Source organism: Nyctibius grandis, chromosome 1 (assembly GCF_013368605.1).
Source record: "Nyctibius grandis isolate bNycGra1 chromosome 1, bNycGra1.pri, whole genome shotgun sequence".
NCBI lineage: Eukaryota > Metazoa > Chordata > Aves > Nyctibiiformes > Nyctibiidae > Nyctibius > Nyctibius grandis.
The window spans coordinates 68,516,637-68,534,078 of record NC_090658.1 but is presented as its reverse complement, the minus strand read 5'-3'; the positions used below and the strand labels follow the sequence as shown (position 1 = coordinate 68,534,078).

General features: G+C 36.9%; 1 protein-coding gene across 4 annotated transcripts in view; it reads left to right on the top strand.

Moving 5' to 3' along the window:
- The window catches only part of L3MBTL3 (L3MBTL histone methyl-lysine binding protein 3), an 87,863-nt gene that overhangs the window by 54,936 nt on the left and 15,485 nt on the right, over nt 1-17,442 (top strand). For all 4 annotated transcript variants that reach the window (XM_068425264.1, XM_068425273.1, XM_068425252.1 and 1 more), the window contains 6 exons: nt 142-218; nt 1,648-1,733; nt 4,052-4,162; nt 5,706-5,820; nt 9,071-9,173; nt 16,881-17,027. In XM_068425264.1, coding sequence (XP_068281365.1) covers nt 142-218; nt 1,648-1,733; nt 4,052-4,162; nt 5,706-5,820; nt 9,071-9,173; nt 16,881-17,027 — 639 coding nt within the window. The remainder of the gene's footprint in view (nt 1-141; nt 219-1,647; nt 1,734-4,051; nt 4,163-5,705; nt 5,821-9,070; nt 9,174-16,880; nt 17,028-17,442) is intronic.

The window sequence follows — 17,442 nt, the reverse complement described above, 5'->3', positions numbered from 1 at the left end:
TTTGCAGTTTAAGTCTTAAGTTGAAGATGTCATGGGTTATTTGGAATTTGTTAAATCTTTTTTGTATGTCTTGTTTTCTGAACTTAGTAGGATGTCTGAAGAACTGCATTATCAATCCCCTTTTTTCTCCCCCTCCTCCAGGTGTGAAGCAGCTAGCCCACATATTCATCCTGTTGGATGGTGTAAAGAACATAAAAGAACTCTCATCACCCCACCGGGTTTGTATCTTACTACACATCTGAAAGATTTAAGGAGGTTTTAGTCAGCTAACAGCATTAAAACTTAGAATAAGCTTATTGTTACCTCTCCTGAATTTTTCTTTCTGTAATTAAGAGTTGGTATTTGGAGAGTTCTAAATTATTTTACAGGACATAATATATTGAAAGTAGAAGTACAATAGACATTACGTGTTAAGTATGCACATGTATGCTGCTTTAATAAAGAGACATCTATCCATAAAAGATATCCTTGGAATCTGATTTTGGCTGAATATATTCACTTATTCTAAGACTCATATTGTGAAAAAGCTGATGAAATGAATTCCAGGTGTGTGAGATTGTTGCATAAGAAAAACATCTTCATGTGAACTAAATATGCAAGATAATGTGTTGATGAGAAGATTGCCTTACATGATCAAGGAATCAAACTTGTAAGGGCTCTTTGGAAGGGAGGAAAACACAATGAGAGAGACGATACAGAAGAATGAAAGTGTATTCATTAGTACAAAATATAAGACCACCACTGTTTTTCAGGACTGTTGTATAAAGCTGGATGATCTAAATGCCCTGTTGCAGGAACTGCCATCTGTGGTCTGAGAACATGGAAAATTTTAATTGGTTTAAAACCAACTTTGACAGAAATTCTAATAGCCAGCAATCTTGAGAAGTTGCCAGCAATCTGTCAGTCAGGAGGTTAATTACAGCCTATTATTCAGTGAAATCCCTTTTAAAACAAGGGTTTCAGAATTAGTTTTGTTCTGTTCTAGATTATTAATCATAATGTTTAAACTTCAAGTTAAACTTCTAGTGCAGATTAAAGGCAAAAGACAGGCACTGCCTTTTCTTTAAGAGCAAAGATGTCTTTATGTTTCTTGCATAAAGTGTTTGTAAACATGACACTCTATGAGAAAGGCAACATCTTCTTTGATGATGTCTGTAAATTATTTGTATAGTAAATGTCCATTCTGGTTTTTTTTAGAAATTTAGTTAAAACAAATTCACTAAAAGAATGGCAGGTAGTCAGGTGTGCTCTACTGTGGTGCAAAGCTATCACTGATTCGGTTGTATTTGCCAGTAAATTACTGTTTATAAAATACAGGATTAGGCTTATAATACTTGAATGAATTTCTTGAATTAAGTAGACAGATTTTTCCAGTCCACGTTATTTATATTCTCATATCCAAAGCAATTGTGATTTTTTTTTCTGCTAGCTACTCAGTATTGTGTATGAGAAGATTGTTGGGTTTTTTAACCTACATGGTCAATGTGTCAGAGACAATTTAGAATAGCCTTTCTTGTAATTATTTTATATGTCCAAAGCATAAACCAGAACAGTATTATAAAAGTGTTAGACATTCTGTAAATTAGACATACATTTTATTTTTTTGCACTGAAATGTTTAATTTTTCTCATATTTATTCTGTGCCAGATTATCCACATGCTAAGCATTTTTCTTGGGAGAAGTATTTGGAAGAAACCAGTTCATTACCTGCACCTGCAAGGGCTTTTAAAGTGGTGAGAAAATGCTTATTTTTTTTTCAGGCTTTTAAGTGCATATAATGAAGTAGTTTAAGAAGAGAATGCATATATGGTGTTCCTATGTTTCCAAATATATCCAGTTAATTAGTTGCATAATAGGTGGTTTATTTTTATGCAAGTTTGCAGTTCACTTTAGAAATCAGATAATTGTTATTATAAATCACTATTACTTTGTTATTTTAATCATTATAAATGGGATTAAATGCTACAAAATATTGCTAATGAATGTAATTTGCTATGGGAAATTACTGCCTAGTTATTAGAAATAATGAGATAGCTACTGAGTCATCACAACATATTTTGAACATACGTATTTCTATCCGTACATTTTAAATGGAGCAATAAATACAGTGAGAATGTAAAAATGATTGTAGGAGGTCAGGCCTGTTGCCCATCTAGTCCATTGTCTCTGGCAGTAGCCAAGAGAGAGTTTGTATTTAATATCATTCAGTAGACTTTATCTTCTGTGAGCTTGTGACAAGGGTACATGGGCAGCATCCACAGGCAGCTCCCCACCTTAACTATGGTGTTTGTGGAGAACATCTTTTTCTTTTAGCTTTGTACTTGCTAGCTTCTCTCAGTGACACCCATCTTTCTTGAGCTCTTCAGATTTCAGTGAGGAAAGTGGACCGGTCAATAATGCAGAAAGAATTGCTGTTAGGAGCCAGCATCAGATGGCTGGTAGCTCCCAGCCCCTTGTCTCACAGTGCGCTGGAGCTGGCTTGCCTCAGCTTTTCAGATTAGGGTCACTAATTCTGAATAACACTTTTGCTAAGAGCTACATTAACAAAAGCAGAAATGTGGTGCTTATAGCAGCTCCTGAGGTCAGTAGATCACTAGAGTTTATTACTGACCTCCAGTTTATCACCCCAAAATGTGTCTGGCCTAATAATATGTCTCAATCTTACATTCTCAGCAAGAATACTCAGAGCAAGGATTAGGAAGGTATTTGGTTATATCTGAGAGGTATAGTCCTTGGCAAACAGTGAAGGGCTGTGACCCTGACTACATCAAGCTAAAAGCAAACGTTTTCTTTTTCTCTCAGAGCATCCATGTTTTAGTTTCTCCCCCTGGGTTTTAGGGAACAGCCACCCTGCAGGGCTCAACAGTGGGAATGCCCCACCAGCCGCCCCCAGGGTCCTTCTGGCTGTGTCTGCCCTGGGAAACTGAACAGGACAAGCCACAAGCATGCAGGCATTGACAGCATTAAAGTGGGAGAGCTCTAGCTGGCAGGGCTCAACACTGTACCAGAAACCATACTAGCAGAGAGCAGCTGGAGATGGTGTAGGTCCCAAAAGGTAGCTTAGACAAGGCCATCCGGCTCTGAGGATGGAGGGGAAGGAGAGCTTGAGTGCATGGGGGTCAGCAGTGCTCTGCCTTTTGGTTTCACAGGCAGAGAAAATCCCGTCCCTGCCTTCTGTACTAATATAATGGTAACCACATTAACGCTAATTGTGATAAACAGTAAGAAAGTGGATTTAATGGGAATAATACGCTGATTGTGTTGGAGTTTGGGTGAAGTCTTCCTGAGACAGTCACAACATTTTATATTGTATTTTAGGAGAAAATAAGAGTTCTTAAGCTGCAGCTGAGGAAAAGTACTGACATTCTGGAAAGTCTTAAAGGGACATATACATTATTTTCCTAGAAATCTAAAATAAAAAACATAACAACTTGTGCATATGTTCCTTTAAAATGGAAATAATTTTTGCTTTAGATTTCGTAACTGTAGGTGGCAAAGATAAAATCTGGTACTCCTAACAAAGACACCTTTTTTGCCAAGATAGTATTGCAAAACAGGTATTTGTTCCTGTTTTTTCTGAGTATTTACTGTTATACTGTGGATTAGTTACATTTACAGTAGGAGACTGAAAGAGTGTTTTGATCCACAAAGTGAAAACACATACTAAAAACCACAAATATGTTTCCTCTAGACAATTTCATAGACTTTTCAGGCTGCTGGTATGTAGTACTTCATTCAGTACTGCATTGAAACTGTTGGTCAAAATCTCTGGGAAAGCTTTTCTAGAGAATTCAGGAAAAAACACAACTGATCTAAAATAAAAATCCCTAATTACTTGCCTTGGAATGCTTGAGTGGAGAACCTGGAATCCCAGAGTAGTTACTTTATTTCTCTGGTTTAATTACACTGGTTTGAATGATGTTTTTATGCTTGGATTTGTTGGAAGGGGAGGGCAGATTTGAGAAAATGAAGGCAGAAAGTTTTCTATGGATTTTATTTGCTACAATTGTGTGAGATTTTTGAGGTTTCACATAATGTTGTTCTTTTCTAGAAACCTTCTCATGGCTTTCAGAAAAACATGAAACTTGAAGTGGTTGACAAGAGAAATCCAGTATTTATCAGAGTAGCAACTATTGTAGATACTGATGACTATAGAGTAAAAGTAAGTTTCTCTGTCTTACTGTACTATTCTGCTTGGGTGACTGATGAGTACTTTGTAAAACCAAAATCCTATAGTTGTAAAATTAAGCACAGGAAGAAATGAGTCACATTGCTGTGTCCTGCTAAGCTTTTGCTCATCCTTTTCACTGATTAATATGCGTATAATTCCTTTGGAAGGGGTTGTTTTATTATCCTCTTAGTTACATTTGCTGACATAGGTAATTAGAGAGCAGAGTTGAATATGTTGGAAAATTGCTTTGGGAATAGTTGATATAAGGTGGTTTTCTATTCTATCAAGAAGTGCGATGATTTAATATCAGGTGTCGAAGGGCTGCTATGATATTTGTATTAGGACCCATAAAATATTTGGCCTGGGTTAATTGAATCTGTCTCTATAAACTTCCAGGGAGAAGAGAGAGATATAAGTGAGATACAAAAAAATAACCTTGATCTCTTGTGCCTTGTTAGTGACTTCTGCAATTCTAAAGTTTATATTAATTACAGACTTTAGAATGGATTAATATTGGATAAATATTATTGAAGCCCTTAACTGTTAGAAGGGCTAGCATATTCCAGATATCCAGTTAGATGGATATGAAGGATATTTGTGTTTGCAGTTCGTACAGATTTATTAGGCATACCTGGTATTTCAAGCAGGAAATGCAGCTGACATTTCATTTTGAATCTGAGTTAACTGGTGGTGGGGAGTCATCAGAACTAATATCTTCACACCTACACATTTTCTATCTAAACTTTTAAGTTGGTCATGCAAATACCAAAACGCAAAAAAAAAAACCACCTCTCCAGTCTAAGTTATTAAAATAACAGGATTTGTAGCTTTTACGGTGGTAATTTTACTCTGTAGCATATGTTGAAAGAGCTCTCTTTGCGTGCATCTGTGCGTGCATGCATCCACATGTGTGCATGAGAGATCTGAGCTATTTACTAGTACAGAGGTCAAGTAAGATTTGAAGATATTTAGCTTCCACCTGAAAAAAAATGCATGTATAGCCCCTACTGGTGGTTTGCTGGGAAGTCATATACTTCATTTTTTCTTCAGTTTCAACTCCTTATCCTGTATAGTCTGATTTTAGTAAAATTGTTACTTGAATGTTGGGGGGTTTTGGTTTTTTTAATGGATAAATGCCATTTTTTTAGTCCTTATTGCTCTGCTATTCTTAAATCCTGTTCAATCAGGAGATTAAAAAATGTTTGGATGTTTGGGTTTTTTTTGAGAGAGAAAAAAGGCAGAAATTCATGCTTAATATAAGTATTAATATGAGAACTAAACTTGTCCTGCTTTATTCCTGAGATTTCATCCTGGTGATGCAAGACATAGCAAACAACCAAATGACTCTCTTTACTTCAGTGAGAGTATGTCTGGGACCAGAATCTAATGTACATGTATTTTTCTGTGTAACATTGGTAGTTCTCTTAAAGTGACTTCTGTAATGAACATGTCATTTTTAGAGATTACTTAGGGAAACTGATTTCATAGATATTTTTTCTGATCTAAAATGTATTGTTCTCCTTTTTGATTTTAGGTCCATTTTGATGGCTGGGATAGTATTTATGATTATTGGACTGATGTAGATAGCCCGGATATCCATCCTGCAGGCTGGTGTACAAAAACCGGACACCCTCTTCAACCCCCACTTAGTAAGAGAAATCACATTATAATGTAATGTAATCTTTTTCCCTGCCAGTGCCATCCAAGGAAGAGTAGCAACTAGGATGTGCATAATAATGTAAATCTAACATTTAGTGCAAAATCAACAGTCAGTAATTAATAACTTTTTAGTAGATAGCTTTATTGACCCTCACTGTAGCAGAAATACAGTGTTTCTCTGTATGTACAAGAACCACAGTCAAAACCTGAAGTAATGATAAAGATCTGTTGCGTAAAATTCTGGCCTTCTCGAAGCCAGTGATGAAACTGCTGTGGCACTCAATAGGGATAGGGCATCACTCTTAAAATCTTCTGTCCACATCCTCTTAAAGGTTAGTGTGCTTTTTAGCTCAAAGGAGTCCAGACTGCACTGAGAAGGCACTCCTTTTGACTGCTGTGGCAAATCCTCAAAACCAGCTAACTTCCTTTTCTTCTCCAGCTGAGCAAAGAGGGGTTAATGCTGCCCGCATTGAAGATAAATCTAACAGAAGCATGGTACCAATAATACTACTGAATTTACTGGCGTGCCCTTTCTGGGGATTTTATTTTACTTGTTGAAGAAGTGGGAGATCTGTCATAAATGAGACTGAAGGTTGCAGGGAGAAGAGACTTTTGTGGTAACGATACTCCTGCCTATGCCATCGTTTTTCTGGATAATGGTAGTGAAGTCACTTTAGCCAAACTTTGAACAGATGATTTTTAACTGAGTGCTGTTCTCTGGGATTGTTTTATATTGTGACTCTGAGGTATGGTTTGCCCAAGTGCTGAGTGTTCACAGCTGTGACTGAGATCAGAAAGAGCTGTGCTTGGACAAGAAGAAATGCTGAGCAATGCTAAGTACTCTGAAGAAAATGAATGTAAAACAACTGGGATAAGGCACACATAGGTTGTGTTAACGTGTTACCTGAAAATCCCTGTACCTCAATTCAGTGTCTCTAACATGTCAAGAAGTGTTTCTTATCAAGAGTGTGATCAGAGTATATTCATTAGTTTTCTGAGCACTCCAGTGGTACAGTGATGAATGCCTGTTAGGAAGTTAATCATTCTGCCTTCAAAGCAGAGTCTGAATAGAGTGCTGTAAGTGCCAAAGCACAAAGTGAATAATGAGGAGAAGATAGGATGCTGCATATATACTTTTTAAACTGAGATGTGCATTCTGTGTACCGAATGAAGGAACAGTCCATTGGGAAAAAGTAGCCTGTGGCCACATAAATAAAAATTGTATCATATGGCAGAAGGGCTGAATAAGATTCCAACATTTCTGTTACCTAAGAGTGAAAAAAAAATATTTACGTAGGTGGGAGTATAAAATACGTAAGTTCATTTTGTTGGAGACATTAAAAGAAACAAAATACAGATGCCCATCACATACAATACGTCTTCTCCTCTAGGTGGTGGCATAGGAGGCACTGTTCATCTCTTTTAGCATGTGACTGGTGGAAGTGACTTTTTGATACTAGTTAAGCTACAAAAACTAAGATGAACATATGACAGGAGGGAAAGTGACTGTCCATTAAATAGAAAAGAATAATTAACTGCCAAATACTATTAAAATAGGATGATTACTGAATAATATATTCTTCCAACAGTATGACTTTGTATTATTACCGTAGAATATGGTATAGAATCTAGAATACTGTAAAAATATTAATATTGTTTCCAAGTAAGTTAAAGTGCATTTCAAGTTCTGTGAAAGGGTTTCAGAAGGAGCGGAGAAAATACTTTGCAAGACACAGTATTTCTTCCTCAGTCAGTAAGATAGTCCTTTTAATGATGCGGTCCAGATCCCTGTCTTTAACATCAGAAGCTTTGTGTGAATGCTATGTGATGTTAGCAATATTAGTCTAGAACAGTCATCATAATGGTCTTATGCTCCCAGTATTTATGTATTCATAGTGTTTTCTCTTAAGATGCAGTGAAGTTGTCATATGATCTTTTTGATAGCAGTTAGGGAATTGAGAGCCTTGTGTTGGTGTTGATTTTAATAACGTTTCACAGTGACGCAAGCAGCAGCTTCTTGCATAAATTTAGGCAGCCAGTTGCAGCTCTTTTAAATTACATTTTTAGAGAGTTTTAAGTGAAGAGAGAATGTTTATAGGGAGCTAGTTTTTGCAGAACCAGAGCATCGGTGAGGCAGGACTTCCCTTTACAAAAGCGTCCCTATTAAGTTAAGTCTTCCTCTGAGTCCACTAACTTGTTACGTTATAGGCATCAATTTTGCATAAAGGTAGAAAAGATAAAATTCTCTGTTCTCTCATCCATTACGCCATTTTAAAGCCTATAGAAGTCTTTGGACTTCAGTGTAGTCATAGCATTGTAACATTAGCATAGGTGGAACATTTGTTAAAAAATGCTTTTGGACTGCTCTAATTATACATAATAATTCTCCATCTTTCATTATCCATCTGCGAGCAAGAATCTATCTTTCATCTCAGAAAATTTACTTAAATAGACCTTTTTATGTCAGTATTCTTATCCGTAGGGGGAGATACAAGTTCATGTACTTTTCAAGTAAAAACACTACTAGAGAGGCAGTGCATGTTTGCAGATGTGCAGGAAGTGTTACCACTTCCATATACTGGAGTAGGTCTGTCTGTCAGTTGTTGTGAAACTATGGGTTATGTACTATGTTTGCTTGAGTGTCAAAGCTAGTTTTGACAGCTACATGCTTTAATGTCTCTGCAGGCATCATTGTTAGAGGTTGATGAAAATCAGTCGCATAAATTCAGATAAATAAAAATGTCAAAAATCTCCTGATGGCTTGTTCTTTTTAGTAGTATTTTCAGCCTTTGTTTTCACATCTTGTTCACTGGAAAACTTGAGCTAAAAATGGAGGAGGTCCACTATCCATTATGAACAGATCCCTGTCTTCAAGAACAGCAGGGTAACTTACTTCGTGCTGTTGCAAAACAACCATGTTCCAAATACAGGTAGTTAATAGGAGAGAAATTTGAAGTCATCCAGTTCCTTCAAGATTTGTGTTCTTTATATAGATGTAGCTCTCCTGTAGAGATTTACTCACGCAGAATAAAATTATTTCTCCAGTGGATTAGGTTGGTTGAATCTCCATCGTGCTCCATGCTTTTGCAGAATGCATTTTTAAAGTACTTTAAAGTTAGGTTTTGTTTACCTAATTCTTCTTCATGTTTACTGTGATACTCTGGTATTCCTGCATATTTATATAACTTGTAAAGATTAGATACTTTTTTTTAATCTCATGTAATTTCCCCTGACATGCAGGTCCCTTGGAATTGGTAGAAGCTTTAGAGCATGGAGGGTGTCCCACAGCAGGATGTAAAGGAGTTGGGCACATTAAAAGAGCAAGACATATCGGCCATCATAGGTATGTGCTATGAAACTGTAATTTCATTCTTTCAGTTGAGTGATGTGTGCACATGGGTTTTTTTAATTGTTGTTCACAAGAAAACAGATCCAAGCTGGAAAGAAATACGAAATCTTATAAACCTAAATATGCAAGGACTTCAGTTGCCATGGTGAGCATGTTGAAATAAACATTAGCAATCTGTAACTTCATTTCACCAGCGTGTGCTGAGATAAGATTTGTCGAACTTCATTTTTTGTCACAATTGATACATTCAGCTATTCTGTGTTTTGTTCCTATGAGGATTCCTCGGCTTGTTGTTGACATTGCAAAATGTTACAGACAGATGTGTATAAAGCAATAACTTTTGAACCTTTTGAAATATGAGGGCACTAATTTTTTTATGGCTTGGATGTTTTTGTTCTGCTTGGTTGGTAGGGCTGAGGATTTGCTTGTTGGCTTGGAAAAATGCTAAAAAGGAAACTCCAATTCACGTGTTCCCAAATGGCAGCCTGAACAGCTTGCTGTTTGTGCCTAGCGTTTCTAAAGATCCTTTTGTTGAACATCTTCTGAAATATAATACAGAAATGTGGACATCCCAGGCTCTTCTGGAGGAGAGTTGACATAGGGAGAGCAGTAGCATGGGAGAATGGAATGGGGGGGCTGGGAGATGACAGAAAAAATGGGAAACATTTATTAAGTCAAAAATGTATTATTTTTAACATATTTACGATTTGAGGTGAATCTTGACTATTTAAGTAAAGGATATGCAATTAATGTAACATGTTAAGTTGAGAATTAAATATCATAAATATCATCCTATAACCTTTTTGCAAATTAGGGCTTCCAGAAGTTTTCTTGGAATTTTTCAATTACCCAGTCATATGACTCTGTGCTTTCTGCTCTCATATGGCTAGAGGATTGCTCTTTGTCTACTCATGGTTTTTAAGTATATTATTAAACTACCATGAACCAAGAGTTAGCTCTGCAATCTCATTATATTTTTGGTGGCAGAATTATGTCCTTTTGGCCAGAATTATGCTACAAGGTTTTGATGGTATGTCAGCACTGGTTGAAGCCTTGACTCATCCCTAACGAAGATAACTGCCAGCAAAACTCACTGTGTTGTTACATGTTTAATGTGCAAAAGACATCTTTTGCTGCAAGAATTTAGTTCCTATCTAGAGCAGAGGCATTGTGTTTGTGTTGTTAGGAGGCAGAAGAACTCTTGATGGTAGTACAAGCTTTATCTCCAGGAAGGGATGTGGCTAGGATAGCTCCGGGGACAAAACCTGTTCTTGTATGAACTGTGGTGGTTCATAGGATAACTCCTTAAAACAGTCGAGTTAGTACTTCAGAGGTTACCATCCTTCAGTTAGCATATGGTAACCTGCTGCATTCATATTCTTAGTCCACTGCAAACATGAAGCAAACCAGACTTGCCTAAAAAGCTTCCTGGTTGCCTAGGTGAACCCATTTTATTTCATATTCCAGTAGACTGAGTCTTGTATGATTTATTAATGTACCTGATCTGTACAGCAATGACTTCCAATTCAGAGTATTATCTTCCTTACCATGTGCTATCTGAATTACTTAGATCAGGTGAAGATACCCATCCTCAGCCCAAGGCTGAAACTTTAAAAAAAAAAAAAAAAGAAACTATAAGTGAATGTGTTGGAAAAGTTACGATCTTCTCGCTAAGTAAACTTTGGCACTAAAACTTATAATGTTTCACAGGGAAGGGATGAGTAAGAGCTATGTGTCTAGTTAGTTCATGTAGCCTTTGTTTTTATAACTAGGTTTTCCATGGTATTTAAAGTTGTTATACTTACTCATCCTGAATATTAAGAAAAGAAATAAACTCACGGCAATTTATTGTGTTTTATTTTTACTACGGTCTTAGCAGCCCTGTTATTTGCACATTAACTGATAATTCTAGGGGATGAAAATATAACCAAAGAGATTTTGTTGATTGTAAGACAGGTATTTGCTGTTTCGTAGCAAATAAATTAACACTGTTAAGTATCTTATTCACTAACTGTATTTGTTTGCCCTCTGTGCTGATATTGTGTTTTTTTCTGGAGCATTTCTGAGGAAAATAGTGAGATTTGTTATTTATCTGGAGTCTACAGATTTGTGGGTCCAGGTCACCCCAAAAATTCTAACATTGTGTCATCACTTTTCTCCTGAATTAACAAAGGCATTTTTAAATTGGTACAATTATCCACATCAGGTAGCAATCTCTTGGCTCTTTTATCTTGACAACCTTGAAATGTATTTAACTATGTTTATCTTTTTTTTCATGATGAGGTACAACGTCTGTCTACAGCATAAATACGTGTGTGCAGACAAGATGATAATTTAAAATGCTAAGTAGTTTTGAAATAATTTTCAGAGCTTGTTCCTTAGGAAGCAGATTAAAGCCTCGGTGATTAATTGTGTGGTGGGGTTAAAGCATTTACGTTTTGGAAAAGTTGATGTTAAGAAGGACTTGGTATCTATCACCAGTTGATCTGGGGTTTTGTGCTGTGCCATTGAAACTGAGACTGATGTGCAGGTTGGTAGCATTATGCAGGCCACCTGCATATTATGACTGTGGATTGTATGGTCTCTGATGTTTAATGCATGCAATAATTTTCAAGTTCAAGCAGTAATGCAAAGTGGTCAGTTGTAAACAGGTCATTAGTGTTTTGGGTCAGCTCCCCATGAATAAGATTTTTACCAGAAACTTTACATGCGTTATTTGTCAGTGGAAGTGAACTGAATGTACCATGGTGGAGGCTGCATTGCAAGAGAAACACAGCACAGAAATGCAGGAAACCTCAGCTGTGCAGGATGTCGCATCTATTCGTTTAGTGTCTACTGAAGTAATTCTTGTCTGAATTTGTTGCCAGTCTCGAGTTTCATTTTATCTTTTATGTAAGGTCATTGTCCACAGCCAAATCCATTATAAACTACTCTTGAGTCAGGTTTAGACTGTTGAAGCAACTTTCTCCTAAAAAAAGAATGCTTTGATGATAAACGTGCATTGTAAATTGTGAAAAAGAACATTTGTATCACTTGTTCCCAGACTAGTTAAAAATGATTTCATAAGGTCAGCTGAAGTAAAGACATCACTTAACAAAAATCCAGCAGAAAAAAAGAATACATACCCCAGATGATGTCAGAACCTTTTTGCTGCTGGTTTCTTACTGATCATATATCACTACTAGCTGATGCAGTCATCTGGACATAGGTGGCTCTAGATAAAGTCTAATCTATCAGTTAGTCCAGTCTATTTGTTTAACCCATCAAGGAAGATAGTTTGAGCAAATCCGGGCAGATTTGCCTGGAGCTGCCATACAACCTCATCCCTTGGCAGTACTTGGCAATAACCTGCACCTGAAAGGCAATGAGGAGCTAGGGTTGATAACATTTCCAACCAGTACATCTAAACCAGGGGACTTGTCTGTGGCTTCACACAGGTTTGCAAAATATTCCAAGCAGTCATAGAGACTAATAATCTATATTAAAAAATACTTTAGTATTAACTTTCTTTTACCAAACACAGGACCACCTTACTCTTCTTCTTCAGATTAAGGGAGAATCCTGGTTTATGTTCCCTTCTGATGTTAGGTGTAGCTGGGGCTGAGTAATCCAGTTGGACTTTGTACTTCAGAAATTTTGCATACTACTAGAAGACAGGAGTATCTCCAGATATCTGTAGAAGGCTAAGGTCCTTGCCTACCCATCAGTAGCCCAGTTTATCCTACTAGCCTTGAACTTTAGAAAAAAAAAAGGTATGTATGTAACCCTACCTAGAGATAGATCTTGAGGATGATAGAAAAGTGGTTGCAAAATAACCACAAACGGGATATGCTGTCTTGATACTTTTGTTCCATCGGACATTTCTGGAAAGGACTGTTGACTTGAAAATCCCAGGCCTATGATCCCGGGAATTCTTCAGAATGGTATACAAGAAGTAGTAATTGGTGAATTGGGTTTTTCCTTTATTGATCTTTCCTGATTGGATAAAAACAGAAGCTTATTTTAATGCTCTGTTTATACTCAGCCCACGGAGGGCTCTGGAAACAGTGACTCCCTTTCCTCTGAAAGCTGTTTTATGGGCACGTGTATTGCCAGCCACTCTGCTGCCATTTTAGTAGGATGCAAAGTGTACAGCAGACAGCTAATTGCTGTGCAATGTTGATCCTTCAACGTTTAGAGATGGCTGATTACTCTCCTGTGCGGGGGGGTCGGGTGGTGTTAATGTGAATATTTGTTTACTGAAACATGGGTTGAGCCTACTGAAGCAGCTCAGATGATAATTGAGTATCTCTGTGTTGGACTGGTTTCAAAGCTGTGAAGCAGCGCTGGAGGGTGTACAGCCCTGTCAGATGTATATTAGAGGTTTCAAATTTGGTACCTGATGCTGCTTCTGCTTCTTACCATGCTCCCTGTGCCACTGGCAGACCTTGTTACCCCCAAGTCAAGGACATCTGATCATTTTGGAAACTGGCTTCCAAACTTCTGCTGTTTTCTAAATAGCGTGCTAAGGCAAACTGCAAGCTGGAGAGCAAATCCAGGTTTAAATTGACAGAAGAGTTAAAAATCCTAATTTAATATTAAATAACCTAAACATCGAGTCTTCTGAGCCCTTGAGATGAGTTGTTTCTAAAACTACAGTCCTATATAAATCAAATACTTCTTTATGTAGGAATAACAAGATTAATTTTTTATTCTTCGTAGTAGACAAGTTAAACTGAACTGAAGGCTGGAGGCACTGAGATTCAGGAGGATTTACTGATTGATCCGAAGTCATGTAACTCATAACACAGGTTCATTCATGCTGTGTTTTGTTGAAACAAAGCCAACAGTGGAAACCATGAGGGTTCTTTTTGTTGCCCTAAGTAATAATAACATCAAAGGACTATCAAGGAGTTTTTAAAAAATGACACAGCAACTGGAATGATTAATTACAAAGAAAAACTCATCTGAATCCAGTGTTCTAAAGCATCATTCATATTATAACTATTGTTGACTGAAATTGTCATTCAACTTCTGTTTTTCCAGAAAATAATAAAGGAAAAGACAGTATATAAACAGGCAAGTTCTAATGAAGGACTGAATTTTAAGGCTTTTTCGTGGTTTTTAATTTAAAACATATTAATGCTGTTGGTAAACAGAAGACCTGCTGGAGATGAAATTGTATTGTCAGATTTCATTGTGGTGTAAGGCTTGTTTAATAATAGACAACTGAAGTTAAATACCACATTGTTAGTGTTTATCATTTCCTTGAGACAACCCTCGAACAGCTTAAGAACACTAAGCCTCAAAAGACACCTGTGAGCACAGGAAGTGAAAAGAAGATTGCATGCTTTGCCTTATAGCAATGGCAGAACCGAGGTTAACCAATATATTCCTGAGTTTCTGATAACTGTATTTTATCACAGTGGTAGGAGTTTGGCACAGCAAGACCTGAAATCCCGCTAGCGTTGGCTCCTTAAAACCTTTTTTCTGAATAGAAGCATGTATCTTTCATCTTGTACTTCATTTGAAGGGGGAAAAAGACATCATTGTGATAGATGCAGCAATATAAAGAATTGAGGATATAAAACAACTTCCCCTCTTCCATAGTGTTCCTTTTTTCTTCCCCATCTTTCAGTTCATGTTTTTTAAGACAGACAAAACCAGTAGGTTGAAAAATAAATGTAAGTAGAGGTATATAAATAAATCTAAAATAAAATACCAAATTCTGCTTCAGAGAAATTAGAAATAAAAGCTACATGCTCCAAGTTAAATTTTTCTTTGTATATTCTGTTCCATGTCTTTAAAACATTTTCATTAATAAAAAAAGTGCTTTACAGTCCAGCCACCCATTTGGCTATATCTTATTCTGCTGTGTAAACTTCTGGTATGAAGGCTCTCATGGCAAAAAACTTCAGTGCCTGTATCTCAGAGGAGGTGCTGGAACTACCACCTAGTTCCTCAGAAGAAGGCAAAGATAAGCTGTCCTGTGTAGATCCTCTGGGGATGGTTGGCTGTATGTCCCTTGAAAGCACTGTACAGGCTGTTGTGGAACACCATCTGCTTGGAATGGCCTTAAACAGGGATCTCATCTTGATTAGAAAAGCAGAAATCATATTCTGCTGGCATGTTTTTCTTCCATAATTCAAGTTCAGCACAGCTATGGAAGGATTAAAAAAAAGAAGGGTTGATACTGTCTTGTTTTCAAATGAACCGACTGACAAAATCAGAGATGTCGTTGGACTCCTGTGTTGATAACCCCAGCAAGGACTGACTGACTTGACTTGTGTAGCCTTAAGGAATTTTCTCCTTTTATGCTACTGCTGAGAGAAATGTAAATTTCCTCCTACTTTTTGTTTATGTCAGTAAGACAAAATTATATTACTAATACTGGTCCAGTCTTGTGATAGGAGTTGATTCATACACACTGGGAATCTAAACCTTCATCGGTAAAGGAAAAGGAGAATGTATGGCATACTTTGAATAAAAGGCCCTTTTTATTCTGTGATTTGTAAAATAAACATGATAATAGTTTTTGTAATTTGGAGGTGGCAGGGTGCATGACTGGACAGGTAGACTTGTTTTTATTAGACAGTACTGTTTGGAAATCATATAACAATCAGTGAAACAAATACAACATTGCAGTAGTTTATGGAAAGGCAGATAGTTATACTCTTGAAAAGAAAATAAACAAAATCCCAGGACATGGGTCTTTTACCTTTTACTGTTGTAGAGGTCCTTGTAATAATACAGGTCAGTAGGAAAACATAATTTTAGTTTATAGCTAGTGTCATAGCTCATGAACGACAAATAGAGCATTATGTGTAGTACAGCCTCTCTTATATCTTAAATAGAGATTTGAAAACTGAGCATCTTGTTATTCACTGTTGTGGCATATATATATACCTTTCAGAATCTGGGATATTATCTTTGAGGTGTGAGTATGTAGCCTGACTAATCAGTTGAACATTGCATTGCATTCTTCTAGAGACAAAATTCCAGTTCAGCCCAATGTGTTTTGGGTTGCTGTTCTTCCCTTGACTACCTCTTGTATGACTTCCACGTTTGTTAGAGTAATATTTGCAAGTCTTTATCAAAGCACAGTGTCAAATTCTTTCTCTAGTTGGAGTGTAGTGAAATAGTGAGTGTTGAATGATAGGAAAGACTGAAAATATCAGTGTCTTTTAATGGAATATCGCAAAATGGCATTTGCAAAGATGGGGCATTCAGTGCAGTAAGAGGATGTGCACTGTTCCTCATACTGTGCCCTTGCAATGCAGCTTCTGTGTGGACATTACATAGTAGAAGTACCTTTCTTTGCAGGAAAAATAACCATGGGAATAAGATTTTGTTTGGAGAGAGGTGGGTATAGTCAAAGGCACCCTGTATATTATGTATAAAATACCATTAAAAATATGAGAGAGCAGGCTAAACATTTGTCAAGCAATTTTCCAGAATGTATGCTGTAATATAAATTAATACAATTTGTGTTACATAAATTGCTGTCAAAAGGAAACGTGAAAAACATTCAGGTTGAGGTTTTTAATCAGTAGATTTATTAACATTTTTAAGTATGACTACTTACTGCATTTTTTCTAATCTTTATGTTAATTGATTGCATCTGCTTCTAGAAAACTAGTCTCTGATGTCATTTCATTTGAACTCAGTGAAGTCAGTAAAGTGTCTGAGAATAAGGAGGCATTTCTCTTCTTCAACTTCTAGTGCAGTCAGCTGCCCGTATTCGGAGATGAACTTGAACAAAGAAAGCCTCTTACCTGACCGGTTGAGCGGAGAGATGCCTGCAGCCAGTCCTGTCCCCAGAAACAGAAAAGTGGAAGCAAGTGAAAGATCCACCTCTCCTGTAATCAAGTAATTACCATTGAAGCGACGTCCATGACTAATAGCAGTGCTTTATTTCAGTGTTCTGCAACGTAATTTGTAGTTGTGTGATGGCTGAATGGTTTCAGAAGGGCCTGCCTATTTGTCTGCATTTTCATTTACAGGGAAGAAATGGTTTCATCAGTGCTTATCGAAAAGGTCACCGAGTTGTCAAAGACTGAAACTGGTTTTACTGTGTATGATTTAACGAGAGTTTGGTTTCATCTTCAGTGTAACTATCTAGAATACTAATTTATGTTAACTGGAATTTAAAATGGATTGTTTGCCAGTTGGTTTCACTTAAGAAAACTATTTATTTGAGTTTCTTTTGTTTGCTGGGGTGGCCTTATTGACATGACTGTAAATTAATGTTGCTCTTTGAAGAATAGCCGCTATGAATTCTGTC